The 24,540-nt window shown below is 38.0% G+C and overlaps 2 protein-coding genes across 13 annotated transcripts in view; one reads left to right on the forward strand and one right to left on the reverse strand.

Annotated features, from left to right (window-relative positions):
* Nucleotides 1–513: 513 nt before the first annotated feature.
* ZCRB1 (zinc finger CCHC-type and RNA binding motif containing 1) lies at nucleotides 514–18,066 on the reverse strand. 5 transcript variants are annotated; one of them, XM_070370641.1, is made up of 8 exons: nucleotides 17,899–18,066; nucleotides 11,198–11,226; nucleotides 5,555–5,690; nucleotides 5,351–5,462; nucleotides 4,899–5,006; nucleotides 2,168–2,280; nucleotides 2,007–2,082; nucleotides 514–1,277 (listed from the first exon to the last, which is right to left on the reverse strand). In XM_070370641.1, exons 4-8 carry the CDS (start codon nucleotides 5,450–5,452, stop codon nucleotides 1,146–1,148), a joined length of 531 nt encoding a protein of 176 aa, XP_070226742.1. In that variant the 5' UTR covers nucleotides 5,453–5,462; nucleotides 5,555–5,690; nucleotides 11,198–11,226; nucleotides 17,899–18,066; the 3' UTR covers nucleotides 514–1,145. The 5 variants fall into 5 exon arrangements, with proteins under 5 accessions (XP_070226742.1, XP_005896877.1, XP_070226741.1 ...); XM_005896815.3 differs by lacking the exon at nucleotides 5,555–5,690 and adding an exon at nucleotides 16,233–16,318; XM_070370640.1 differs by lacking the exon at nucleotides 17,899–18,066 and adding an exon at nucleotides 16,233–16,318.
* A 10-nt stretch (nucleotides 18,067–18,076) lies between these two features.
* Nucleotides 18,077–24,540, forward strand: part of PPHLN1 (periphilin 1) — a 173,440-nt gene continuing 166,976 nt past the window's right edge. For 2 of the 8 annotated variants that reach the window (XM_070370635.1, XM_005896814.2), the window contains exon 1: nucleotides 18,083–18,199. In XM_070370635.1, the coding sequence (XP_070226736.1) occupies nucleotide 18,199 (1 nt within the window). In that variant the 5' untranslated portion in view covers nucleotides 18,083–18,198. Of the gene's footprint in view, nucleotides 18,204–24,540 lie in introns of all 8 variants that reach the window. The other 6 variants (XM_070370631.1, XM_070370634.1, XM_070370636.1 and 3 more) reach the window with 5 other exon arrangements.

Genomic DNA, 24,540 nt, shown 5'->3' on the forward strand with positions numbered 1-24,540 from the left:
CTTTTAAAGCCAGAATTCCTCAGCTCCTGTAAGCTCCATTTTTTTGGTCTAGTCATTTGGATTCTGCTGTTTGAGGCTTTCCTCAAACATTTGTTGATGCTTATGTGTCTGTTCATATTTGAATGTGAAGCACTTAAAGTGAAAAGTATTTCAATGATCATAAAATAAAAGCAAAGATATGGATTTAACCAAAAATTTTAACAGTCATATTGTGAAAGTGGAGGAGGGCAGAGGGGAGTATAGATTGAAAAGTCCTCCTTCATTCCTTTATGGATTAAGTGGCAGAACTGTATGCATTTTATTTAGCAAGATGTATTTACATGTGAAAAGAAATAAAGAAGCTGGCTGGCTGCTTCTGAGGAATGGAACTTGATGCCAAAGGCAGGACAAATTACTGCTGTTTGGCTACAAGCTTCTGAGAGCTACTTTACTTTATATTTTATGGGTGACTGCAATGTATCCAGATAGGGATAAAGATAAAAGAAGTGATAACAGAACACCTACACTGAAAAATAAAGTTCTCTTGAGAAAACTTTATTAACATGAATAACAATAAATCACCCCAAACTTTCCATAGTCTTTACGAAGTTTTAATTTTAAAGATGAAATTTATTTCAAAAGTTCTTATATAAACCAATCATGAATAAGCTTTTATAATGAACTTCTCAAATCTTTTTACTATCTACCTTTCTGGCTCAGCTGGTAAAGAATACGCCTGCAATGTGGGAGACTTGGGTTCGATCCCTGGGTTGGGAAGATACCCTGGAGAAGGGAAAGGCTACCCACTCCAGTATTTCTGGCCTGGAGAATTCCATGGACTGTATAGTCCATGGGGTCACAAAGAGGCAGACACGACTGCGTGACTTTGACTTTCTTCTTGGGATAGCTTTGTTATAATACTATTACATTTCCTTTTTTATTCAAATCAACTGTTTTCAAGATAAATGATTATTAGCAAATCTTGATGCAAGATAAACATGATACTATAAAATTACCATTTCCTAACAACTATCTAAAGTAAAAAAGTATTTGGTACTAAGTGTTCTTATGTTCAAATTCTAAAAGTAATTTTTAGTCCCAAGGGAACTTGGTACTCCAAGACTTAAAAAAAATTTTTTAATGATATTTACATAACATATATATTTTTAATCACTAAGTTCCTCCTCATCACTGAAGTATGTGCTTTTCTTTATCCTTGGGCGTCTTGAATCATCTGATGTTGAAGGACCTCCTGAACTGGGTTTCCATTTTTTTTGTTCTTCTTCAATTTTGGCTTGCTGTAAAGGTTATTTGGAAAATAAACAAAACAAAAATCAGGAATCTGCTTAATATTAATAATGTTAAAATAATATTATTTGTCCTACCCCCAAGTTTTCTCCCAGTCTTACCATGTTACTCAGAATTAGTCTGGGTAATTTCTATTAATTAACAGGCATATGAAATGAAGCTTACTTGCCATTGCTGTTGGCTGTGGGTACATTACATAAAATACTGAATTAACTAACTAAAAGGAAAAATGAATTGATGTATGCATTTATAATTTATCAACTACATTAAAACAAAATAACTGGTTATATAAAATCAGGAAGTTACACATTTTCTTCAAAAAATGTTTCATATACTTGTATTAGAACTTTTAATGATCAAAAATGTTTTTTGTTTTAAAATGAAGCTTCCTTTAAAACAATATCTTTGATTTAATAAAATCTTTTCTGTTGGGGGCTAAACTCATTTTAATCAATTAGTTCTATTCAATTCTATACTGAAAACAGATTATGATATTAAAAGTGTTGTGGGGCCCTTAAAATCTAGAAAGAACCAATAGGAACTTTTCCATCACACTATTATAAAGATCTTAAAGAAGGAGCCCATCTCCTAAAGTTTAGGGACAAAGGGGAAAGACAGAGGATGTCATGAGGAGACGATTAATAAAGCAAGCAAGGAATATAAAACTATTAACTCAAGGGAGCTATGGCAGGTGCCTTGGAAAAAGAACTGTTGAATACCTGGAAAGCTATGGCCTGACTGAGGCTGTCAAGAGCAGGATCTTCCCCTTCATCTTCACTTTCTTCTACTTCTTCACTAAATTATTAAAAAAATCAAAATGCACTCAATAGTAAAAAGACAGCATACATTTAATTTATTTGGTGAGAGTGGATATACATACATTTCTTCTTCTGGCTCAGGAATTTTCTTTTTTTTCTTTTTCTCTTTCTTCTTTGGAGGTTCACGTTCTCCAAGCATATTTTTAGGACAGGCATAACTTAAGTGTCCACTTTCCTTTTGTTTCCCATTGAGAAGGAAAGGAAGAAATAGAACATTTGTGTTAGTAACACAAAATATGAAAATATATACATTATGTATTATTAACAGAAACTTGGTGGTTCCTTAAGATTAAATGTCAAGATTCAGGATATAAAAATTCAAAATTTAAATGGACCATCTACCTTAAATGTTAAAATTTTAAGTTAGTATGATAAAATGGGGACAAAACTACTCCTAACTTCAAAGATGTTAACAATCTCTTTTAAAAACATGTGGAAAATTTAAAGTCTTCCTCACTTTTCCTTGCAATTAATTTCATTTTGCTTATTTCATACCTAGACTACACTAGCATTGCCCACTTATGATAGCCATTTGTTACAATTCTCTTGTGGTTACTGAGAATTGATTTGTTTGAACTGATACATACTGGATTGTGAATCAGTTGTTTGAATTGATACATACTGGATTGTGAAGACAGCAGGAAAAAATTATATAAAATGCAGGGTACTGGATGCTTGGGGCTGGTGCACAGGGACGACCCAGAGGGAGGGTAGGGGAGGGAGGAGGGAGGAGGGTTCAGGATGGGGAACGCGGGTATACCTGTGGCGGATTCATTTCGATATTTGGCAAAACTAATACAATATTGTAAAGTTTAAAAATAAAATAAAATTAAAAAAAATATTATCCTTTTAAAAATATTAATTACATAATTCAAATGATAATACTTTGAATTACATAAAATGTATTTAACTCTTACCCTGTTTATTATTTTTAATGTGGCTATTAGAACATTTAAAATTGCATTTGCAGCTTGCATACATTTGTATTTGACAGTGCTGGACTAGCTGTAACATTAAAAGGAGATATAACATTGTCTGAGTTTAAAAGAAGACAGTGAATCTGTATATTAGCTTACCAAAATAACTTTAAGAAGATTTATGTGAGAATGAGGGTGTGGGCAGAGACTGAGCCAGGATTAAAACAGCAGAAGAGAAAATGAATCATGCTCTTCAAGTATTATTTTATAAAGCATCAAACCAACTATGTACTTTTTATACCTGGGGACATGGCTGCACCCAAAAGGTGTTATTATTAAGGAACTGCTGAGAGCATGCACTTAGAGAACCATTTTGCAAAGTGTTCTGGAATAACGATATACCAAAAACCGTTAACATATCCCATACCAAAAAAGGGGTTTAACAATGCAACAGCTTTTGGAAAAACCAGGCTAAAATAAACAGATTTGGGGTGGGGAAGAGTTTTAAGAAATACTATAATGTACAAAGTATAACATAACACATTTATGGACTCATGAACCAAAACAGATTAACAGATTTACCCAGAAGTTCTCAGATAATATCTACTGTGAATATATATACTCATCTATCTGACCATAATAACTCCACCCTCTCTTCCTTTTTTTTTTTAACAAAACTTAGGAGTCTGGAACACAGTTTTTGAAACATTAACTTAAGTGTTAGAATCACAAAATTCGACAGAACTTACCCAGGACCTTGCTCGCTCTCTCTTTCCGTCTATCCATCCATCTATCCACTCACTTACCTGTCTGTATATGTAAATATTTTTGAGAGGGAGTGAGTGACATTGGAGAAAGAACTCCCAAAACCATTTCCTTCTATTTTCCATATAATCGTGTAGCCAGAACAATGTCTCTCAGTAATTTTCCCTTCAGTAAACGCTCCCCATTAATCTCTGGATCATATATATGGAGACATTTTAGAAACAGAAAGCAATGAGACCCAGACTGAAATTCCCTTGATATCATTATGGGCCTTGGGCAAAATTGCTCTGCGGCTATGTATGTCTCCTAATCACCCAAAGTTTAAATGGATAACAATATTAATAGATGATGAGAACTAGGTAAGAAAATCTGGGTATAGTTCAGCTCCTGAACTATTAGCAGTACCAATAGGTGGGAAAACTTTTCAAAACAATATCCCATAGAGGATAGGTCATATGACAGTGTTTTTACTGATCTGTGATACTTAATCATTGTCAAACTACTATAGAAATGCAAAAATTTATGGGTCACTAAAATCTGGGTGTTCTTTGGAAGGAATGATGCTAAAGCTGAAACTCCAGTCCTTTGGCCACCTCATGCAGAGTTGACTCATTGGAAAAGACTCTGATGCTGGGAGGGATTGGGGGCAGGAGGAGAAGGGGACGACAGAGGATGAGATGGCTGGATGGCATCACCGACTCATATCACAGACGTAAGTTTGAGTGAATTCTGGGAGTTGGTGATGGACAGGGAGGCCTGGCATGCTGTGATTCATGGGGTTGCAAAGAGTCGGACACGACTGAGTGACTGAACTGAACTGAAAATCTTTCAGACAATAATGTAAGTAATTAGTCTTAACATTTTTTAACCTAACAACTTTCAAAGATTTAGAAACTGCAGAAAATACCTTTCTAGATTACCCAACTCAGACTGTCTTTATATCATAGTATATTTCAACTGAATTTACTTAAATGAGTCTACATTCCCAAAGTCAAACTTTTATAACTTGACTTTATCCTTCCAGAAGTTCTGGAGAACACAAATAAAACACTGATGTGAAAAACACCTTCAAGTAAATAATGGAAAATTATATTGCTTTAGGTATACTCACCCCACATTCATAACACTTAGATTTATCAAAGTAGTTTCGTCTTCGGATGAACTCAGCTGCTCTTCCATTGTCAATAGCAATGCTTGCTTTTATCACTCTACCAAATAACTGGACCAGAGAAAAGTGTAAATGCAGAAGGATGTTATCTCATTGAAACCTAAAACTACAGTTATTGGATTCCATTTCTTCAAGTTTTCAATTCTATTTTTTTATATTATTTTAGCAAATGCCCACGTAGGTGTGACAAATTCTTTCCTGTAGAACAGATTTTTATCCCTTATATTCTACCAGTGTTTTGGGAACCCAGTACAGTTTTGACCTCTTTTCTATAAGTAAAATACCCCCAGGAACTACTGATATCCAGACATGACCATCCACTGCATCGCCACATTTTTAGCCTGGTTTGAACACAGACTTTTGGTTAAAAACCTTGCTGGGAACGAATGGCTTACCTGTTTGTTGTTTATTGCCCGGGTACAGTTTTGTGCAGAGTCTTTATCCAAAAATAAAATAAATGCAACCCCTTTACTCCTTCTGGTATCTTTATCTTTCATTATAGTAACCCTTAAAGCATAAACAAATAGCCAGTTAAAAATGAGGCAGCAATAAATAAAACATATGAATAAATTCTTGAAATGAGAAACTGTGATACTAACACAAGTGAACACAGCTATAATTAGGAGTATCTGATAAATCAAACATTAATCAGAAGTTGAGGATGAAGTAGAGATTACAAGAGACAATGGAATCTTGAAGATTAAGCATAATTCCTCTTCTCTACTGACTCCCTCTCTGCAGGAAAAAAACAAAACTGAGGTATTCTTTTCTGCACAAAAAGTAAAGTGATTTACTCAATTTTTTTTTCTAGTTTTAGAATAAAACTATATTCTTAATATTATTTTAAAGAATCTCCAGTTCTGTGCTTCTCAGCCATACTACCCAAAGAACCTGAATGGTATGGATGGTGACAAGACCACCGAGCCTGCTCTTTCTCCTCGTCCTTCACCCATCCCTAGTCCTGTTGGTCCTTGCTCATCGTACGTCATTAAACACATTTTAGGAAACAATATTCAACAGGGCTCTTTGGAGAAATGGCTGATTTGAAGGCTGGGAGAGGCTACATCCAAGATGAACTTGGAACATCTTGTTATGCTAGAAAGGAAGCACTTGAAAAAAAGTGTAATGATGGGGCATGGCACAAGAACAGAGAAGCCAGCTGAAGGGAGAGCCCACTGGCCGAATCTAGGACAATCTGAGTACCAAAATAATTAAATACATTAATGAATTACAAACCACATAAGAAAGGAATTCTTAAGTCCATGCTGATAATAAATAAATGGGGGAGAAAGGAGGGCTACTGCTTATTGCACAAACAGGGAGGGCCAGAAAATCACCATTTGAAACGATCACGGTAAAGACTGGGACAGGCAAGAATTACAACAAATGCTATGTCTCAAATGAAATTTTTATGTGGAACAGGATGCTTGCATTGTCTTAACTGTCTCCCATTGATTGCTTGTTAGTTGCACAAGGGAAAAATAATTATACAGCAGAGAAGTTGGTTAAACCTTGACTGAGTGATCAAAATTAGTATCACTAATGAGATAGATGGATGCTGTATGAATCCAGACACCTTGAGAATAAATCATCTATAGAGCATTCCTGCCAAGACTATATAACCCCCATATAATCATGAGGCAACATCAGGAAAACACATGGGTTAGAGTTGTATTATTTATAAATGTTTCAGACTAAGGGAGGCTAAAAAGATTTGACAGTAAAAATCAACACTTAACTCTAGACTGCATTCTGCTCTACAGGTGTAAAATTCTACGTGGGATATTATTAGGTCAACTGACAAAACTGGAACATGGACAATTGATTCAACAAAAGTACTGCATCAGGATAAATTTATGAGTTTGGTTAACTGTGCTGTGGCTCTATAATATATAACCCTAATGTATTTTTAGGAAATACACAATGAAGTACTATGCTGCTGCTGCTAAGTCACTTCAGTCGTGTCCGACTCTGTGTGGCCCCATAGACGGCAGCCCACCAGGCTCCCCCGTCCCTGGGATTCTCCAGGCAAGAACACTGGAGTGGGTTGCCATTTCCTTCTCCAATGCATGAAAGTGAAAAGTGAAAGTGAAGTCACTCAGTCGTGTCTGACTCTTCGCAACCCCATGGACTGCAGCCTACCAGGCTCCTCCGTCCATGGGATTTTCCAGGCAAGAGTACTGGAGTAGGTTGCCATTGCCTTCTCCGATGAAGTACTATATTTAGGAGTAAAGGGTGATGACATTTATAACACCCTCAAATGACTCACAAAAGCAAATTGTGTTTGTGTGTATGTATACACATAAAGACACACACACATAGGCACATATATGTGTGCTTGGTTGTGTCTGAAGCTTTGTGACCCCATGGACTGTAGTCTGCCAGGCTCCTCTCTCCATGGAATCTTCCAGGCAAGAATACTGGAATGGGTTGTCATTTCCTATTTCAGGGGATCTTCCTGACCCAGGGATCAAACTTGGGATCAAGTCTTGCATCTTTTGCACTGGCAGGTGGGTTCTTTACCACTGCTTCAACCTGGGAAGCCATACATATACACACAAACGTATATATACACATACACACACACACACACATATACCCACACATGAACACACATTGGGGAGAGAGTACAAAAGATAAAATAAATAGGGTAAAATGTTAACAGTACGTGAATCTAGGTAAGGGATATTTTGATGTTCTTTGTACTATTTTTGTAACTTATAAATTTGGGATTATTTCCAAATAGCAAAAAAGAGACAATATTTAAGACAAAGCTTAATAATTTTCTAAAAACTAAATTAACAGGAAAACAGACAAGAGGATATGAATGAATAAACAAATTTTATTTAATATTATATTTCACATATTAAATTTTATTTTATTTAGGTTTGGGTTTTTAGGTACCTATAGTCTCTGGAATGAAACTGGTAAAAAGATACCTCTATATTAAGAAAAGCGATGTCTTATTCCATTAAAAAAATAAGTTACAATAACTTAGGGGAAAGTGGACAACTAAAATGGTTTACTTTCTCAAAGGCAGCATGTGTTTATTCATTGGGTTTATAAGGAAAGAAGTCAAGTACTCAATGATGCTCAAGTTTAGACTAATTTTCTGCAGACACACCAGTTATTGAACATAACAAAGTTTTTAACCCATTTTAAAAAAAAGTGTGAAGTGAGACATTGCTTTAACTTTTAAAAAACTCGTAATGTTTCTGGAGGTCAGTTAAAGTCATACATTAATTTTTGAAAGTACTATTTTGGAAGTGTTCGCTTTCTAAATCATCCTCTATTAATGATCTCTCTCCTCCGTCCTCTCTTTTCTGTTCCCATTGCTTTTTCTTGTCCATAGTGGCATTACTGTTTCCATAGTCTATTCTTACTGGTTCCCTTGATGTTAATTCCTGCTCATATGCTGGAATTAACACAGTGGAAGAGTCTTCTACTTAAGGAATAAATAAAATCACTTACTCCCTCGCTTAAAAGGTCTTGGTTCTCCAAACTGCCTACTCTCCAGTGCAGCAGTCAATGGCCTTTATTGTGCCCTCCCCATCTCTCGCTGCCCCGCACTCGCACACTGTAAGCTTTAGCCACAAGAAGGCATTCAGTGTTTATGCAGCATGGCCTGAACCTCCCTAAACTGGCACCTCTGTTCACATGCCTTCTATCCTCTTTAAATTCTCAATTTTTGCCCATAAAATTTTACTCACTCTTCAGGGTTCAGAATGTATGAGTTCTTACATTTCTTTAACTGCTTGTCTCTGCTGAAATCTGTATAAACACTGCCTCATCTTCCCTACTGAAGTTTATTTTTGCAGTAATGACAAGTCTTTATGTTTGGATACACGTGATGGCATTTTCACTTTATTAATTTGTCAGCTACTTCTTTAAGCTTTATCTATAAAACGCTCCTTTCAGCTCACCTATTTTGATTGAGAAAATAGTTTCTCAGAAGCATGTATCCATTTGTTTGTTCATGAGGCCATTCAGTCCTTCCATTAGCCTCAAGTACAAGTACTAAGCACTGGCAGCAGGACAAGGTTTTTACCCTCAGGAAAAAACTGACAGTCTAGAGGTAGAGAGAGACCTATAAACCAATTAAAATACATTATTTTGACAGAATTACCTTCTATGATAACAGAAAAGTAATTATATCAAGGATTTGAGAGGACAAACCTAGGATTTATTCCCATGTCTCTGGCATGGGAGAAAAGGTGGATGGTGGCACCATTTCCTGATATAAGGCAGATGATGTACTCATTTAAGCACATAAAGTAGACACTATTCTGGGAAACCTCAGTGTCATCTGTAACACCTCCTTCTCATTCACCCAACCATTATATACAAAATAAGTACAGCACTAAGTATTATCCATTCTTCTGCCTAATGATTTCTCAAATCTGACCAGTTTCTACCTCTCTACCTGTATCATTTTAGTCTAGATTTCTTCCCAGGGCTACTGTTATATCTTTTAACTGGTGTCCCTGCATCTGCTCATGTTCCCCTCCAATCCAGTCTCTACACTGAAGTTGGATGGAACAAGGTTCTAAAAATTCAAATCATGTCACTCTAATTAAAATTATTTAACAGATTCCTGGTCTTCTTAGAGGAATCTGTTTCTGGACCCATCTTGTGCTTTTCCCCTCTTGCTTACTCATCTCAAGTCACACTGGCTGTTTCTTGATCTCACTTTATTTTCTCTTGCCAGAGGGTCTTTGCGGGCCTTTGTATAAGCATTCCCTCTAACTGAAATGTTCTTCTCATTCTTTTTACCTACTTGTACTCAGCCTCTAGGTTTCAACTCAAAGAATACTGCCTTTGTAAAGCTACTCTGACTCTCTAGACTAGATCATGTCTTCCTTGCTTATAGGTGCTTATAACTCTGTGTCTAACTTCATAGCATTCTCATGGCTAACAATTATGTATTGATATGGAAATTTATTCAGTGATTCTGACAGGGAAAAATCAAGAAAAGGTAATGGGAAGGTAAGGGAATAGGCTGGAATCAAACCTTGTCTTCACTGCTGACTGGCAATATGATTTTAGGTTTACAGGCTTCAGTTTTGTCAATTACAACATCAGGATAATAGCAGTGTTTACCTTCAAAGACAGTTGTGAGACTTTAATGAGATAATTTATGTAAAGATATTAGAACAATAAGGCTTCCCAGGTGGCAGAGTGGTAAAGAATTCACCTGCCAATGCAGGAGATGTGGGTTCAATCCCTGGCTTGGGAAGATCCCTTGGAATAGGAAATGGCAACCCATTCCACTATTTTTGCCTGGAAAATTCCATGGACAGAGGAGCCTGGTGGGCTAGTCCATGGGGTCGCCAAAGAGTCAGACATGACTGAGCACGCACACACACGCGCACGTGCGCACACACACACACACATTAGAACAATGCCTAGCATGTGCTCATTGTTTCATATCATTATTATTAGTGTTCTGATTGATAATGATCACCGTTTGAAATTCTGAAGACCTCAAAATTGATTTAGTAGTATTTCTGTTGTTTTTTTTAACGGAGAAGTAATTTTAAAAGATGTGAACTTCAGGATGCAGATGAACTTCAACTGTTTAATGTCCATTTATCAAAAGCTAAAGAAAAACAACTAGTTAAGATAAATATGCTCTAAATTCCTGGGATTTTAAATGACTTTAAATTTATACTAAAACATATATTAGTTATAAGATAGAGTAACACTATCTTGTTTTTACTTTATACTCTCATTAACCCTGCATAGTTCAAGAGTCAGTGGTGTTTGTTTTTACATTGTTTGACAAATAATAATCCATTTATAGTATACTTGCTAACATACCTTCTACTACCTGATATTTATATTTAATCAGCTTTTATGTCTTATATTGGATAACAGAATCAGTTTTAATTCTTAATAATGTGGTATAAAACAAGTAAATAATAACACAAAGGACTACCATGAAATCATTAAATATAAGGATGTATCTATACAGTACATGGAAAGCTATTTACAATAAGTCAAGTTAAAAAAAGACAACAAAATTGCATGCATAGAAAGGAGTCTTTTTAAACTTGTCTATAGATATTTATGTATATTAAAAAATTAAATACACATAAAATGTTAACAGCAGTATTTTTATTCTTTTTTATATCAAATATCTGTTTTATAAAAATATAGTAAATCTACTTTCATTAAGAAAATAATGGAGAAGAAAATTAAGATAGACTTTCAAATGAAGTTTCAGGATCTGATATACTTACTTTACAACTTTGCCATACTTGGAAAATATCTGAAACAAAAGACCACATAATGATTTGCAATTTGTTTTAAAATCATAAAAAACACATTAAGTTTTCAGGCTGTATATACTGACCACATTTTTTATTGTAGTTTACGAAAAGTTTTAGCATTTAGTCAGTAAGGCAGACCACAGAAGATATATTTTTTTAGTGACTTGAATAATACTCTTTTTTGTCTATTTGTATCACAGGTATTTATTTACCTTAATTCTTAAATTTCTGACAAATTCCCTGACAAAGAGTACAGGGGAAAAAAAACAAAAAACAAAACACTCTTCAAGTGTGGTAGGTTGAAGGCACACACACTGCACAGCTATAGTTCGTACGGTTTATCCATGACAACTGTCAACCCCACCAGAGCTCCGGAGAAACCTTGTGCTTTAATTATCAATGTTGTAGAATAGCACTGTTCCTAACTTACTCCCCTCCACCCCATCAAGCAATCACTATTTCAGAAGACAGATCCTTACTTAGACTGCTTATAAAATAAAAAAAGCTTCTATATTGAAAAAATTGATTCCTATCAGCCTACTTCTTCTGCCCACCCTAATATGTTGGTGGCACTTTACAGTTGGCCCTTTCTTCCCTTTTACATCTACATCTTCACTCTAGGCAATCTCATCTATTTCTATTGCTTCAACCAGTACCTATATACTGATAGTTCCTGTTTATCATGTAACACTTTGTAGAAGAGTCTTTTATGATACATTAATATGTGTAAGAAATAACAATAATAAATGTTTGAGTTCTATAATTAAGTTGTGTAACCCTGGGGCTTCCCTAGTGGTTCAGGTGAAGAACCCGCTTGCAATATAGGAGACCCAGGTTTGATCCCTGGGTCAGGAAGATCCCCTGAAGAAAGGAATAGCTGGCTACCCACTCCAGTATTCTTGCCTGCCTGGAGAATTCCATGGACAGAGGAACCTGGTGGGCTATAGTCCATGGGGTTGCAAAGAGTTGGACAAGACTGAGTGACTAAAACTTTCACTTCAACCCTGGAACACAGTATAACTAGATTGCAGTGTTAGTAATACTGGAGATCAGTAAAGACAGTTCTCTCTCTCTTTGTTGTGGTCTGCTTTTCATTTGCTTTCTTAAAAAAAAAATTATTAAAGGATAGTTGATTTACAATGTTATGTCAAGTATCTGGTGTATAGCAAAGTGATGTATATATATATGTGTGTGTGTGTACACACATTCTTCTCCATTTCGGTTTATTACAGGATATTGAATATAGTTTTCTATGCTGTACAGTTAAGACCTTACTGTTTATCCATTCTATATATAGTAGTTTGTATCTGCTAACCTCAAATTACCAGTCCATCCTTTCTTCCCTTTGGCAACCATTAAGTTTGTTCTCTATGTCTGTGAGCCTGCTTCTGTTTTGTAGGTTAAGCTCATTTGTGACATATTTAGATTCTACATGTAAGGGATATTTTATGGTATCTGTCTTTCTCTTTCTGATTTACTTCACTTAGTACCATCTCTAGGGTCATCCATGTTGCTGCAAATGGCATTATTTTATTCTTTTTATGGTTGAGTAGTATTCCACACAAACACACACACCTCACATCTTCATCTATTTATGCTGATAGACATGTAGATTGTTTCCATGTCTTGGCTATAGTGAATAGTACTGCTATGAACATAGAGGTGCATGTATTTTTTCAAACTATAGTCCTGTTTGGATGTATGCCCAGCAGTGGGATTGTGGGATCCCTATGGCAACTCTAATTTAGTTTTTTCAGGAACTTCCATACTGTTTTCTGTAGTAGCTACACCAATTTACGTTCCCACCAATGATGTAGGACGATTCTTTTTTTCCTACACTCTCTCTAGCATGTACTGTTTGTAGACTTTTTAATGATGGTCATCCTGACTGGTGTGAGGTGGTGTTTCATTGTAGTTATTTTCATTTCTCTAATAACTATCAATGTTTATATCTTTTCATTCATGTGCCTATTGGCCATCTGTATGAATGACTATTTTCTGTACAATATTTTCTAATGGCATCTCACTTCACTGAGTCCTTATCATTAGTCATTATCTTACCATTATGCAAGTCCTATAAGGCACCCCTGAATGTGCTTGCCTCTGACTGCCTGCTTCTCTCCACTTTATTTACTGTCTGACTGAAATTCTTATCCCCCTTAGACATCTGCACAGCTGCCTCTTACTTCCTTCATGTCTTAATCAAAAGTCACCCTCCTAAAGTAAAATTTCACCCCTAAACGAACATTTAGTAACCCTCCATTCCTGCTTTATTTTTCCCCTTAGCATTAACTTAGTATCTAGTATTGACAAACATCATTTGAATTTTTTATATTTCAAATTGTTTCTCTATCTTGCTGTATTGTGAGTGCCAGAAGAGATTTTCATCTTTTTGTTCACTGATGTGTTCCTTGTACCTGGAACAATGTTCTGTGGCACACAGTAAGTATTCAATGAAAAGAGAGACGTCTCTATTCTGATACAAGGAAGGAAACTAAAGTTCATTTTCTCTGTTCTTCGAGACTCAAGTTGTCTTAATTCATCAAGTACTATGTAATCAAATCTTTCACTTTCATCAAGAGGCTCTTTAGTCCTTCTTCATTTTCTGCCATAAGGGTGGTGTCATCTGCATATCTGAGTTTATTGATATTTCTCCCGGCAATCTTGATTCCAGCTTGTGCTTCATCTAGCAAGGCGTTTCTCATGATGTACTCTGCATATAAGTTAAACAAGCAGGGTGACAATATACAGCCTTGATGTACTCCTTTTCCTATTTGGAACCAGTCTGTTGTTCCATGTCCAGTTCTAACTGTTGCTTCTTGACCTGCATACAGATTTCTCAGGAGACAGGTAAGGTGGTCTGGTATTCCCATCTCTTTAAGAATTTTCCACAGTTTGTGCTGATCCACACAGTCAAAGGCTTTGGTGTAGTCAATAAAGCAAAAGCATATGTTTTTCTGGAACTCTCCTGCATTTTTGATGATCCAGCAGATGTTGGCAATTTGATCTCTGGTTCCTCTGCCTTTCCTAAATCCAGCTTGAACATCTGGAAGTTCATGGTTCACATACTGTTGAAGCCTAGATTGGAGAATTTTGAACATTACGTTGAGATGAGTGAAATGAGTGAAATTGTGTGGTAGTTCAATATCAAACTAAACATTCTTTGGCACTGCCTTTCTTGGGGATTGGAATGAAAACTGACCTTTGCCAGTCCTGTGGCCACTGCTGAGTTTTCCAAATTTGCTGGCATAGTGAGTGCATCACTTTCACAGCATCATCTTTTTGGATTTGAAACAGCTCAATTGGAATTCCATCACCTCCAATAGTTTTGTTCATAGTGATGTTTCCTAAGGCCCACCTGAATTCACATTCCAGGATGTCTGGCTCTAGGTGAGTGATCAAACCATTGTGATTATCTGGGTCATGAAGATCTTTTTTGTACAGTTCTTGTGTGTATTCTTGCCACCTCTTCTTAACATCTTCTGCTTCTGTTAGGTCCATACCATTTCTGTCCTTTATTGAGCCCAACTTTGCATGATATGTTCCCCTGGTATCTCTAATTATTTTGAAGAGATCTTCAGTCTTTCCCACTCTATTGTTTTCCTCTATTTCTTGATGAAAGTGAAGAGGGGAGTGAAAAAGTTGGCTTAAAGCTCAACATTCAGAAAACGAAGATCATGGCATCTGATCCCACCACTTCAAGGCAAATAGATGGGGAAACAGTGGCAGACTTTATTTTGGGGGGCTCCAAAATCACTGCAGATGGTGACCACAGCCATGAAATTAAAAGATGCTTGCTCCTTGGAAGGAAAGTTATGATCAACCTAGACAGCATATTAAAAAGCAGAGACATTACTTTGCCAACAAAGGTCTGTCTAGTCAAGGCTATGGTTTTTCCGGTAGTCATGTATGGATGTGAGAGTTGGACTGTGAAGAAGGCTGAGCGCCAAAGAATTGATGCTTTTGAACTGTGGTGTTGGAGAAGACTCTTGAGAGTCCCTTGGACTGCAAGGAGATCCAACCAGTCCATCCTAAAGGAAATCAGTCCTGAATATTCATTGGAAAGACTGATGCTGAAGCTGAAACTCCAATACTTTGGCCACCTGATGCAAAGAACTGACTCATTTAAAAAGACTCTGATGCTAGGAAAAGACTGAAGGTGGGAGGAGAAGGGGATGACAGAGGATGAGATGGTTGGATGGCGTCACCGACTCAATGGACGTGAGTTTGAGTAAACTCCAGGTGTTGGTGATGGACAGGGAGGCCTGGAGGGCTGCAGTCCATGGGGTCGCCAACAGTCAGACACGACTGAGCAACTGAACTGAACTGAACTGATGTATCACCTATGCAGCATCTCTCCACTGTACTTAACATCTACCCAAAGTAGCAGAGAAAAGAGGGCACACTTGGAAGATAGGATTCATGTCATCCCTGGAAGTCCCTCTCAACCATCAATCTGCAGAATAGACAAAGCAGGAAATTTTGTTCTCTGTAAGGTAAGGAGCATAAAGAATATGTTGGAAAGGATTTCTTTTTATCTTTTACTCACCCTATTCTGAATTGAAACCAAACTTTATTAAACTGTTATGTTTTTGTCACATATTAAATTAAGATATACTTTCAGAATTGGAGGGTTAGGAAAGGGATCTGTTTTGCTTCCATCAGCTCTTTCCTCCAAAACCTCCACTCCACTACCAGTTTCAAAAGCCAAGTAAGCAAGCAGGAAAAATCAGCTTCATTATGCTAGTAGTGTCTTCTGCATTTTTTGTTAAAAAAAAAAAAAACAAACTTGTTATTCTCTATAAAGCACTGGAAATTTTCTTTGGAAATGACAAGTGTCTAATTTTTTTCACTTATGTTTGCAATAGAGGTTTTTGGTATTAATGATTTAAGTGCATTTTAATGTATTTATTAAGAATATTGTCTAAGAGAACTGCTTGCTTAAGTGATATTTGTATGTCAAATACAGAATTCAGTAGATAATAGTACTAATATAGCAACTTACCCGATATAAGTCATTGTTGGTCAGGGAAAAGGGCAGATTGGATACATACACTGTGCTTTTACTTGGGGCCAATCCACCACTCATTTCTAAAAAACAAACAAACAAACCCAGAAGCAATCTAAAACAGGTATTCTTCCTTGCAAGTAAAACCAATACTATAGGGAAATGACAAATTTATACAATTTTTCTTACTTCTTAGTAATAATCAGTGATAGCTTATGGTGAACCATGTCAGATTCATGATCTCCAAAGATTTAGCTTCGGGATCAGGGACAAGGGTTGATCACTTAGAGCTTTTGTGTCACAGAAATTTTATTACAGTGTAAAAGTACATAGAAAGCTTCTGACATAGACATTAGATGAGGGAAGAACGCCCCCCTTGCTAGTTTTATCAAAGCCTCATACACTTTTATCAGACCCACTTTCACAACTTATATCTTAAGTTGACAAGATTAGTCAGAAGGTTCTTGTTAAGAAGGAGAAACATGTCCTCGAGCAAGACACATTGTTGTTACATGTAATGTTACATCACTACACTAATGTTACATCATTAGTACAGAGCTTAAGGAAAAGCATAAAAATGAATTGTTTGTTGTGTAAGCATTAACTCTGGGCTTAAAAAAAGTTAGTCTTAAAGATGGTTGTCATAAAAACTCAATAATTTAAGGAAAAAAGTTTTATATGACTAAGACAAAACATGTAGAAAAAAGAGTTAAGTCTTTTTCTCCTCTTCAAGAGCCCTGAGACTCCTTAACCTACCTAAGAATCGGCACTCACTCAGGAACAATGACTCTGGCTGGGTGAATTAAGGAATTGCTTTGCTCCAGACACCACTTAAAAGATTCTTTACACTAACCCTTTCAGTGATGGCATATGGTGTGAAGGAAAGGGTGAGTTTCAAACAAATGAGGGAAAAACTCTGAGGCTACTCTTAACCTCTCATAAGGCTAAGAGCAAGAAAGTGCTTTCAGATATGCCTAATACCTTACCTACCCATGTGAGAAAGAGCCTGGGAGGGCAGGAAGAACCTTAGCCACTGATATTCACTAATTTGGTTGGGTGCCTTTTTGATTGTCTTAATATTTTTGTCTGGAGCAGTGCTAAGAAGAAATTTTAGCCTCACATTATGATGTAATCAAAGTTCTCTCAAATCATTAATTTTGCATGTTATCGCTAAATTATGAAATGATACATTTTATCATTTGAATAATTTTCAGTGCCCTGAAGGGTACTGGCCTGTAGATGTATTTTTAAGTTTACAAGTAAAATCTGTAATTTATTTTCATATCGTATATTCATACCTGTGAAAATTATATCAGATTCAACCACGTTCAAATTTTCGATTTAAAAAGCGTGTGTGGTGTGTACTGAAGATCACAAATTGCAAAATAATGATTCTAAGGCATCCTTATTAGCGCTGTGATAGGAAAATCGCTTGGTGATTGTAATGTTCTGGGCGACAACTTCAGGAACCTAGCACGATAGGTCGCTTTTTAAAAGCTTCCTACTGAAGCTTTTCATATATTAGCCGTTCCGGTGAGAACAGTGAGGGCAGGTAAAGGTCCTGAGATAAAAAGGGTGGCAGGAGAGAGGGGAAAATGGTTCCGGAAGCTTGTTCTGGAAAGGAGCCCGCAGGGAGCAAGGCCGCAACGGGGGAGGCGTTTACCTTCAACTGGGGCGGGCCCGGGGGGAGGGCCAGAAGAGCGCGAGCCCTCAGCTCACTTGGGGCTCAACCCCGAGCGTTCGTCGCTCCTTGCAGCTGGCATCACGGGTCCCGGGAGGGGTCAGGCGCAGGAGACGAGAAGGTAGCTGCTGTGTCTCTTCCCGGCTTTCCTTTGACCCAAACCCCGGAGGTGGGTTTAGGGGCGGGCACTTTTGCTGACGTATTAGTGTGCGCCGGAAGTGCCTCCCCGGGAGCGCGGCGACGAGCGGACGACTACATTTACGGGATCTCCAGGCGGCCCAGAGTCAGTGAGCGCTTTTTACCTTTACGAGAGGTGGATGGGGACGGGCACGCGGCCTCCTGCACCCGGGAGGGGGCAGCGAGCGGGCGGGCGGGCGTTTCCGCGGTGGGACCTGGAGTCTCCCGCTGAATTTGAACTGTGCAGGGATTCTGCTCCTGCGGTTAAGGCGGAGAGACGCAGCGGAGTTTGGCATAAATGAAAGTGTTGAGTCTGTGATATAGGTTCACTTCTCTTTAGCACCATAATAGGCAAAAAAAGGGCTGAACTAGGTGGCATCGGTGACCCAAGGTCAGTTAGTAAGTCGATAAATTTACTGAATGTGTTCTACGTGCCCAGTTCGGTTATAGGCACTTCAGGAGTTACAAAAAAGTGTAAAGCGGCCTTTTTCTGGAGGATCCCTCAGTCTTGTTGGGGAGACAAGGTCAATTTGGGGACACTCGAATTCACACAAAGACTCATCCTGAGTATTGGTATGGACAACTGTAAAACTTCCTGGCACCTTTTTTCTCCCTATAAATCTGTAATGGGCAAACACTGCTTTTTCTCTAAGTGGCTGTAAACAGGCCCATCATTCCTACAGAAACACTAGAAAATTTAATGTAGGGTAGTTTATACTTAACTTCTATCCACCGGCACACGCAGACCAGCCCTCTAACCACTCCCTGGGAGCCTGCGTGCCAGCAGCCTGGAACAGAGTCTCTCGTGGAGCCTGCACGATCAATCTAAATCGAAGCTGGTGTCTTCTAGAGAGACGGAAGTGCAATCCAGCCAGGGCGCAGCAGAATTTTGAGAAGCCCGAAGGCCTCTGTGTGTCCGCCAGGGGACCGCAGGGACTAATTCTTTTGACAAACTTGTGGCCAGCCAAAACTGCCATGCTTCACATCCCTGTTAATCGTTGGTTACCGCCCGAGATGTAAGCCCTTTTGGTCTTCTATGCTACACCCTCATCCCTGTGCTGCTTTGTGCTCGCTCCCTCTCCCTTTATTTAGGCTATCACTGCTTCTCCCTCCTTTTCTTCCCACATTTCATTCCTCAACACAGGAACTGTGCTCTCTGAAACCTGTGCTTAACAAACTCTTTTACAGATTCAACCTCTTTATGGAAATTTTCTTACATCTCCTGACTCTAATACTTGTTTTTTCCCTCCAGTCAAGTCAGTTGAGCCCTTTCGCTGACCCTATTTATGGGTGGATCATGGCTCTTGCTTCCCTGGCTTATGCGGTAAAAAATCTGCCTGCAATGTGGGAGAACCGGGTTCGATCCCTGGGTCGGGAAGATACACTGGAGATGGAAATGGCAACTCACTCCAGTATTCTTGCCTGGAAAATCCCATGGACAGAGAGGCCTGGAGGGCTACAGTCCATGGAGTCACAAAGAGTCGGCCACGACTGAGCAACTAACACTTTCTTTCATGGCTCTATAGACATATTCAACTTATTTCTATTTCTAATGCTTTTTTCTTCTGTCAGTGTCTTTGCAAAGTTCTTTTTTCTCTGAGACATTTGATTTTCCTTATCCCAAGCCTACCTCTTTCTGGTTGATTCCTACATCTGCTAAAAATCTCAGTTTTAGTCACTTTCTCTGTGTGGTATTCCTAACCTCCCATAGATAGAGTTAAGTACCCTTGCCATGTGCTAAGTGCTCTCTACTTGCCTTTTAGTAGCATTTATCAGATGTATCCTGATTGCTTATCTCTTTGTCTTTGCTACGATGCTAGGCTTTTGAGGAGGAACTGTATTTGTCTTGTTTACTTTCGTAACTCTAGTGCCTAATAGGCAGTCAAGACTTTTTTGAATCATTGCAGTTGCTGCAGATACAGTCTCAGAATTCAGGTAGTTGATGTCATCTTCTGATTTTAAAATGTAAAAATCTTTCAAAAGGCATCAGCTGCTTCTCAGCTATAGCTGCTTTGGCTATGTGACTGCTCCCAGTGTTGCCAGAGCGTCCAGTTCTTTTCAAGCAAAGTTGGAAATAAAGTTTCTTAAAGAGGCTATCTCCTAGTTTGTAAGTGTGGTCAATGGAAAAATGTTTTATTAAGAAAAAAGAAGCCTGGGCCAAACAAGTCACATGTGGCTTCTTAGTCATTGGTTTGGAATCTGTTTTAAGTGTTGTAGGGTTCAGAAATGGGCTTTCTGGAGAATAATAGATTTTGAACTGGGCCTTGATGGATGTTTGGAAATTGAGTGAGAGAACGAAAAGAAATATTCCAGTTGGAGAAGTAAGTGTTCTTACTCTAGGGTAGTGTTCTAACTCAAGGGTAGTGTTCATTACTTTGTGACACAGTGAGGAGGAAGGCATGGAGAGAACAGGTTAGGTGAAATGACAGAAGGGGGGCATATGAAGGGCAGAGACGTTTGGATTTGTTACAGTTAATTAATAAGCTATTAGGGTTCTTATTCAGGGAGACTTCAGCTATGAATTTTAGCATGGTTAGTTGAGTGTCTGTCATAAGGGTGGAATGGAGGGTAAAAGACAGGAAGGAGGCTGACCAGTTAAGACTGTAACCTTTATCCATATGTGAAATGAGGTTTAGATTTGAAAATTTTATACTCAGTCAAACATCTGATAATTTTGCCTATTAATTTCCGTTACTTGTTCACTTACAATGAACAGTCAAGAAGCTGCTACTGAGTATTTAACACTTAAAGAAGTTTTCTTAAAACAGTGAAAAGTCAAGTAACATGTGGCACTAGTGGAGAATGCAGCACTTTAACAGTACCGAGTTATAGTGTTCGTTATGAAGCAAGCACGGTCTTTCCTCTAGCTTCTTCGCCTTCAATCCATCCTGTGTAGTTTCAGGTTAATCTTCTGGAATGGCATTTTCCTCTCACTTTGTTTCTAGGTTTAAAAGCCTACAGGGAACTCCTCTAGTTTTTTGCTTTGTTGTGCCATTTAATGCCTTTGAATTTGTTCTCTCTGCCCTTGCCTGTTTGCTCTGTGAAGCAACGGGATATGGTGGAAAAGGCTTTGCTTTTAAAGTCACAGAGGCCTGAGTCTGATTCTAGGCTCCCTAAGCCTCTGAGATTTGAGCTTTTCAGAGCCTCTGTGTTTTTTTCTGCAATGGGAGGGATAATATCTACTTCAGGGGAGGAAATGAAAGCTTGTTAAGTCCCTGTGCAGGCTCATTTCCGCTCATTTGCAAAGCGAATCTTCTGCTCTCATTATTTGTATCTTTCTTAGGCACATTTCCATTCAGTTTCTTGGATTCTACCATTTACTGTTGTTCATCCACATTTAAGTGATCTTATATTTGATTATATTTGAATTTTCTTGGCTTTTTTAAACTGCCATTGCTTGTATTTATCTCTGAGCACTGAACAGTGATTAATTTCTGTGGATTCTTTTGCTCTATTTTGACCATTTTAGTTGACATCCAATGTTTTTATTTTCCTCATACACTTTATATTGTAAAATTTATTTTTGTTTTAGATGTCTGGAATTTTAAACATTTTTCAATTAGAAATAGTATTATGTAATTTTTAGGCTCAGGCCAACAATTAAAAACTTATTTTAATTTAGAATATCAGGAATATGTTTACCTTGCTTTAACGTCAATGGATCATATCCTAAGGTGAAATAAGTTTAAGATTTAAAAGAAATGTCCCAGGCAACTATATAGAAATTTTAGAGAATAAGATCTAAGTATTAGTATTTTTTGAAGCTCTCTAGATGATCCTCATGTGAAGACAGGGTTGAGAATCACAGCTTTAGGTGCTGGAGCTAAAGGATTCTCATTGGTACCGTTTGCTCAAAAATGAAGTGGCATTAGTATCATGAGAAGTGTGAGAAGACTCATAATCTAATAGTGCTCATTGGAAGTTTTCTGAATAACCAAAAGGTAAAAACCAATATTTAGGTTCTCCAGAATAGCTCATGTAGTGGGCATATGAATAATACGTTTATTTGGCCTATGTTTAATAAGTACCTTTACTCTGCTAAACAACAGAAGTAAGAGAGGTACACAGTCATTGCCTTTGCAGTCGTGTTTAGTTTGGGAGGGAGGAGAGGAAGGAAAGTATATTGAATATTATGCTATATAGTTCTAATATAGCAGGGTGCTTTAAGAGGCCTGAAGAAGAAACTTCACTCTTTCTGGAGAATATAAGAAAATCTTACATTTTAGCTGAATCCTGAAGGAAGAGTAGAGAGTTAAGGCAGATAAGTTGAAGAAAGATATTCTAGGCAGGAGAAAGGTTGCCATGATAGGGTGATGAGAAATAGTGGCATACTTTGCGGAACAAAGTGTAGTTTGGTATGTCTGGAGGTTCTGGAGACTGTCTGGAAATTGGTAGGAGGTGAAACTGGAGAGATAGGAGAAAAGTCAAAAATAAGCCTTTTTCAAGTTTAGGCGGAGACTTCATTCTTAGGAAATGGGGAGTCACTGAGAGATTTTTAAACTAGTTGTCTTATGAGAACTCTTGCTATAGTTGTTGGCTGTAGGAGGTGACATCAGAAGCAAGGAGACCAGTGTTTTACTTTTGCGGGGGCGGGGGGGGCGTCCAATGACTAGATTAAAAGGATATGAACAAAGACCTTGATAGCTGGGATAGGGGAGTGGAGACACATGTGCCTTATATATTGAGGTGATAGAAATAATTGGCTTTAGTTAACTGAGATATGGTAAGTTTTGGTTCTTGTGTGACTCAGGTTTCTGATTTGGGCCTTTGGTTATCCGATATGGTATCACTGACCAAGATGGGGAAGACAGGAGATGAAGCAGGTTTCTGAGTATTGTGAAGGCACACTGAATTGGAGGTGCTGTGAGATATCCTCTTGAAAGGAAGTGGAGGTGTGGGAATCATTTATCTAAAGAGGGCGTGTTATTAGCATTAACAGATATTTTCCATGGATACTGAACACATACATTGTATGGATTGTTCTAAGTGCTTAATTTTAATAAATTAACAATGTAGTTCATATAGTTCATATTCCTAGTAGCAAGGGACCAGTAATGTACATCAGAGTTATCTAGTATCTTAGATGATTAGTGCTATGAAAAAAAAATAGCTAAATTAGGGGAATCTGGTAGAAAAATGACATTAAGATGATTTTGGAAGTGACATTGAGGGTTAACCATGCAAATACCTGGAGAAAAGCATTCTGGGTGGGGAATTGCTAGTGCAGAGGCCTGAAATGTTACCTAATTGCTCACCGTGGTTTGCTATCAAATCAGTTATTGAATGAATATAAAGAGTGAAAGGAATGCATTGGGGAAGGAGGGAAAGCTATTTATCCTGAGTGTGTTTAATACTGGAAGTTGACTAGAGAGATCTTCCTCTTAATGCCTTACCTGTGGAATCAAAGCATAAATAGTTTGACAGGAGGATATTGTGCTCAGCATTTTTTATGGTCCAGCTCTCATATCTGTACATGACTACTGGAAAAACAGTAGCTTTGACTGTACGGACCTTTGTCGATGAAATGATGTCTTTGCTTTTTAATACACTGTCTAGGTTTGTCATAGGTTTCCTTCCAAGGAGCAAACATCTTCTAATTTCATGGCTGCAGTCACCACCTGCAGTGATCTTTGAGCCCAGGAAAATAAATCTGCCACTGTTTCCATTGTTTCCCCATCTATTTGCTGTGAAGTGATGGGACTGGATGCCATAATCTTTATTTTTTGAATGTTTTAAGCCAACTTTTTCACTCTTCTCTTTCATTTTCATCAAGAGGCTCATTAGTTCCTCTAAGCAAAGAGTGGTATCATCAGAGTGGTTGCCGGGAGCCGGCGAGAGACATTCCACTCGTGACAAAGGTCATGAGGAAGGAGGCTGGGCATACGCAAAGGCAGGATCGAGCCTCAGGAGTCCCCCTGGATATTCTCGAGCATCTACCCCCCAAAAAACCAGAGTCTGCCTACTTTACTGCTTTGTGCGCTCACCTCTGACTTTACTGGGGGCTGTCCCCCACCACCATCTCGCTCTCTCTGACACAGAGTTGACTTACAGCTCCAATTAATAAAGTTCCTGGGCAACTAGGAGTGTTTAAATCCAAACCCCTCAGATGGCTCTCTAACTCGCCTGACAAGTTTACCCGGACTCCTACAGCTATGCATACGATTGTTTACAGTCTCCCAGCCTCTAGAGGCACGGGAAGCTTAAGATATTCAAATAGCTTAGAGCCTCTCAGAGAGTTAGAAACTGTCAGAATAAACTAGTAAAGGATTTCATTGATGAGCCAATGTTTGTTGCCAAGTTTCCACATCCCCTGAATTGTATCCTTGAATGTGTATTAATTAATATAGTTGGTATGTAGAAAAAATAAGTAGTGGCCTTGGTGTTAGTAACTTTAGACCCTTAAGGTAATAAATTCTTTCCTTTGTTGTAAACCCATTACACATCCGC

The sequence above is a fragment of the Bos mutus genome, chromosome 5 (assembly GCF_027580195.1).
Source record: "Bos mutus isolate GX-2022 chromosome 5, NWIPB_WYAK_1.1, whole genome shotgun sequence".
NCBI classification, from domain to species: domain Eukaryota; kingdom Metazoa; phylum Chordata; class Mammalia; order Artiodactyla; family Bovidae; genus Bos; species Bos mutus.

What these genes read in the sequence shown, in the direction of transcription:
- ZCRB1 (XM_005896815.3), bottom strand. Translation starts at nt 16,316, where the DNA reads ATGAGTGGTGGATTGGCCCCAAGTAAAAGCACAGTGTATGTATCCAAT. An exon ending in CTAAGTGTTATGAATGTGGG is followed by an intron (nt 2,281 to 4,898) that starts GTGAGTATACCT and finishes GGGAAACAAAAG; the next exon opens with GAAAGTGGACACTTAAGTTA. An exon ending in GTCAGGCCATAGCTTTCCAG is followed by an intron (nt 1,278 to 2,006) that starts GTATTCAACAGT and finishes TAACCTTTACAG; the next exon opens with CAAGCCAAAATTGAAGAAGA.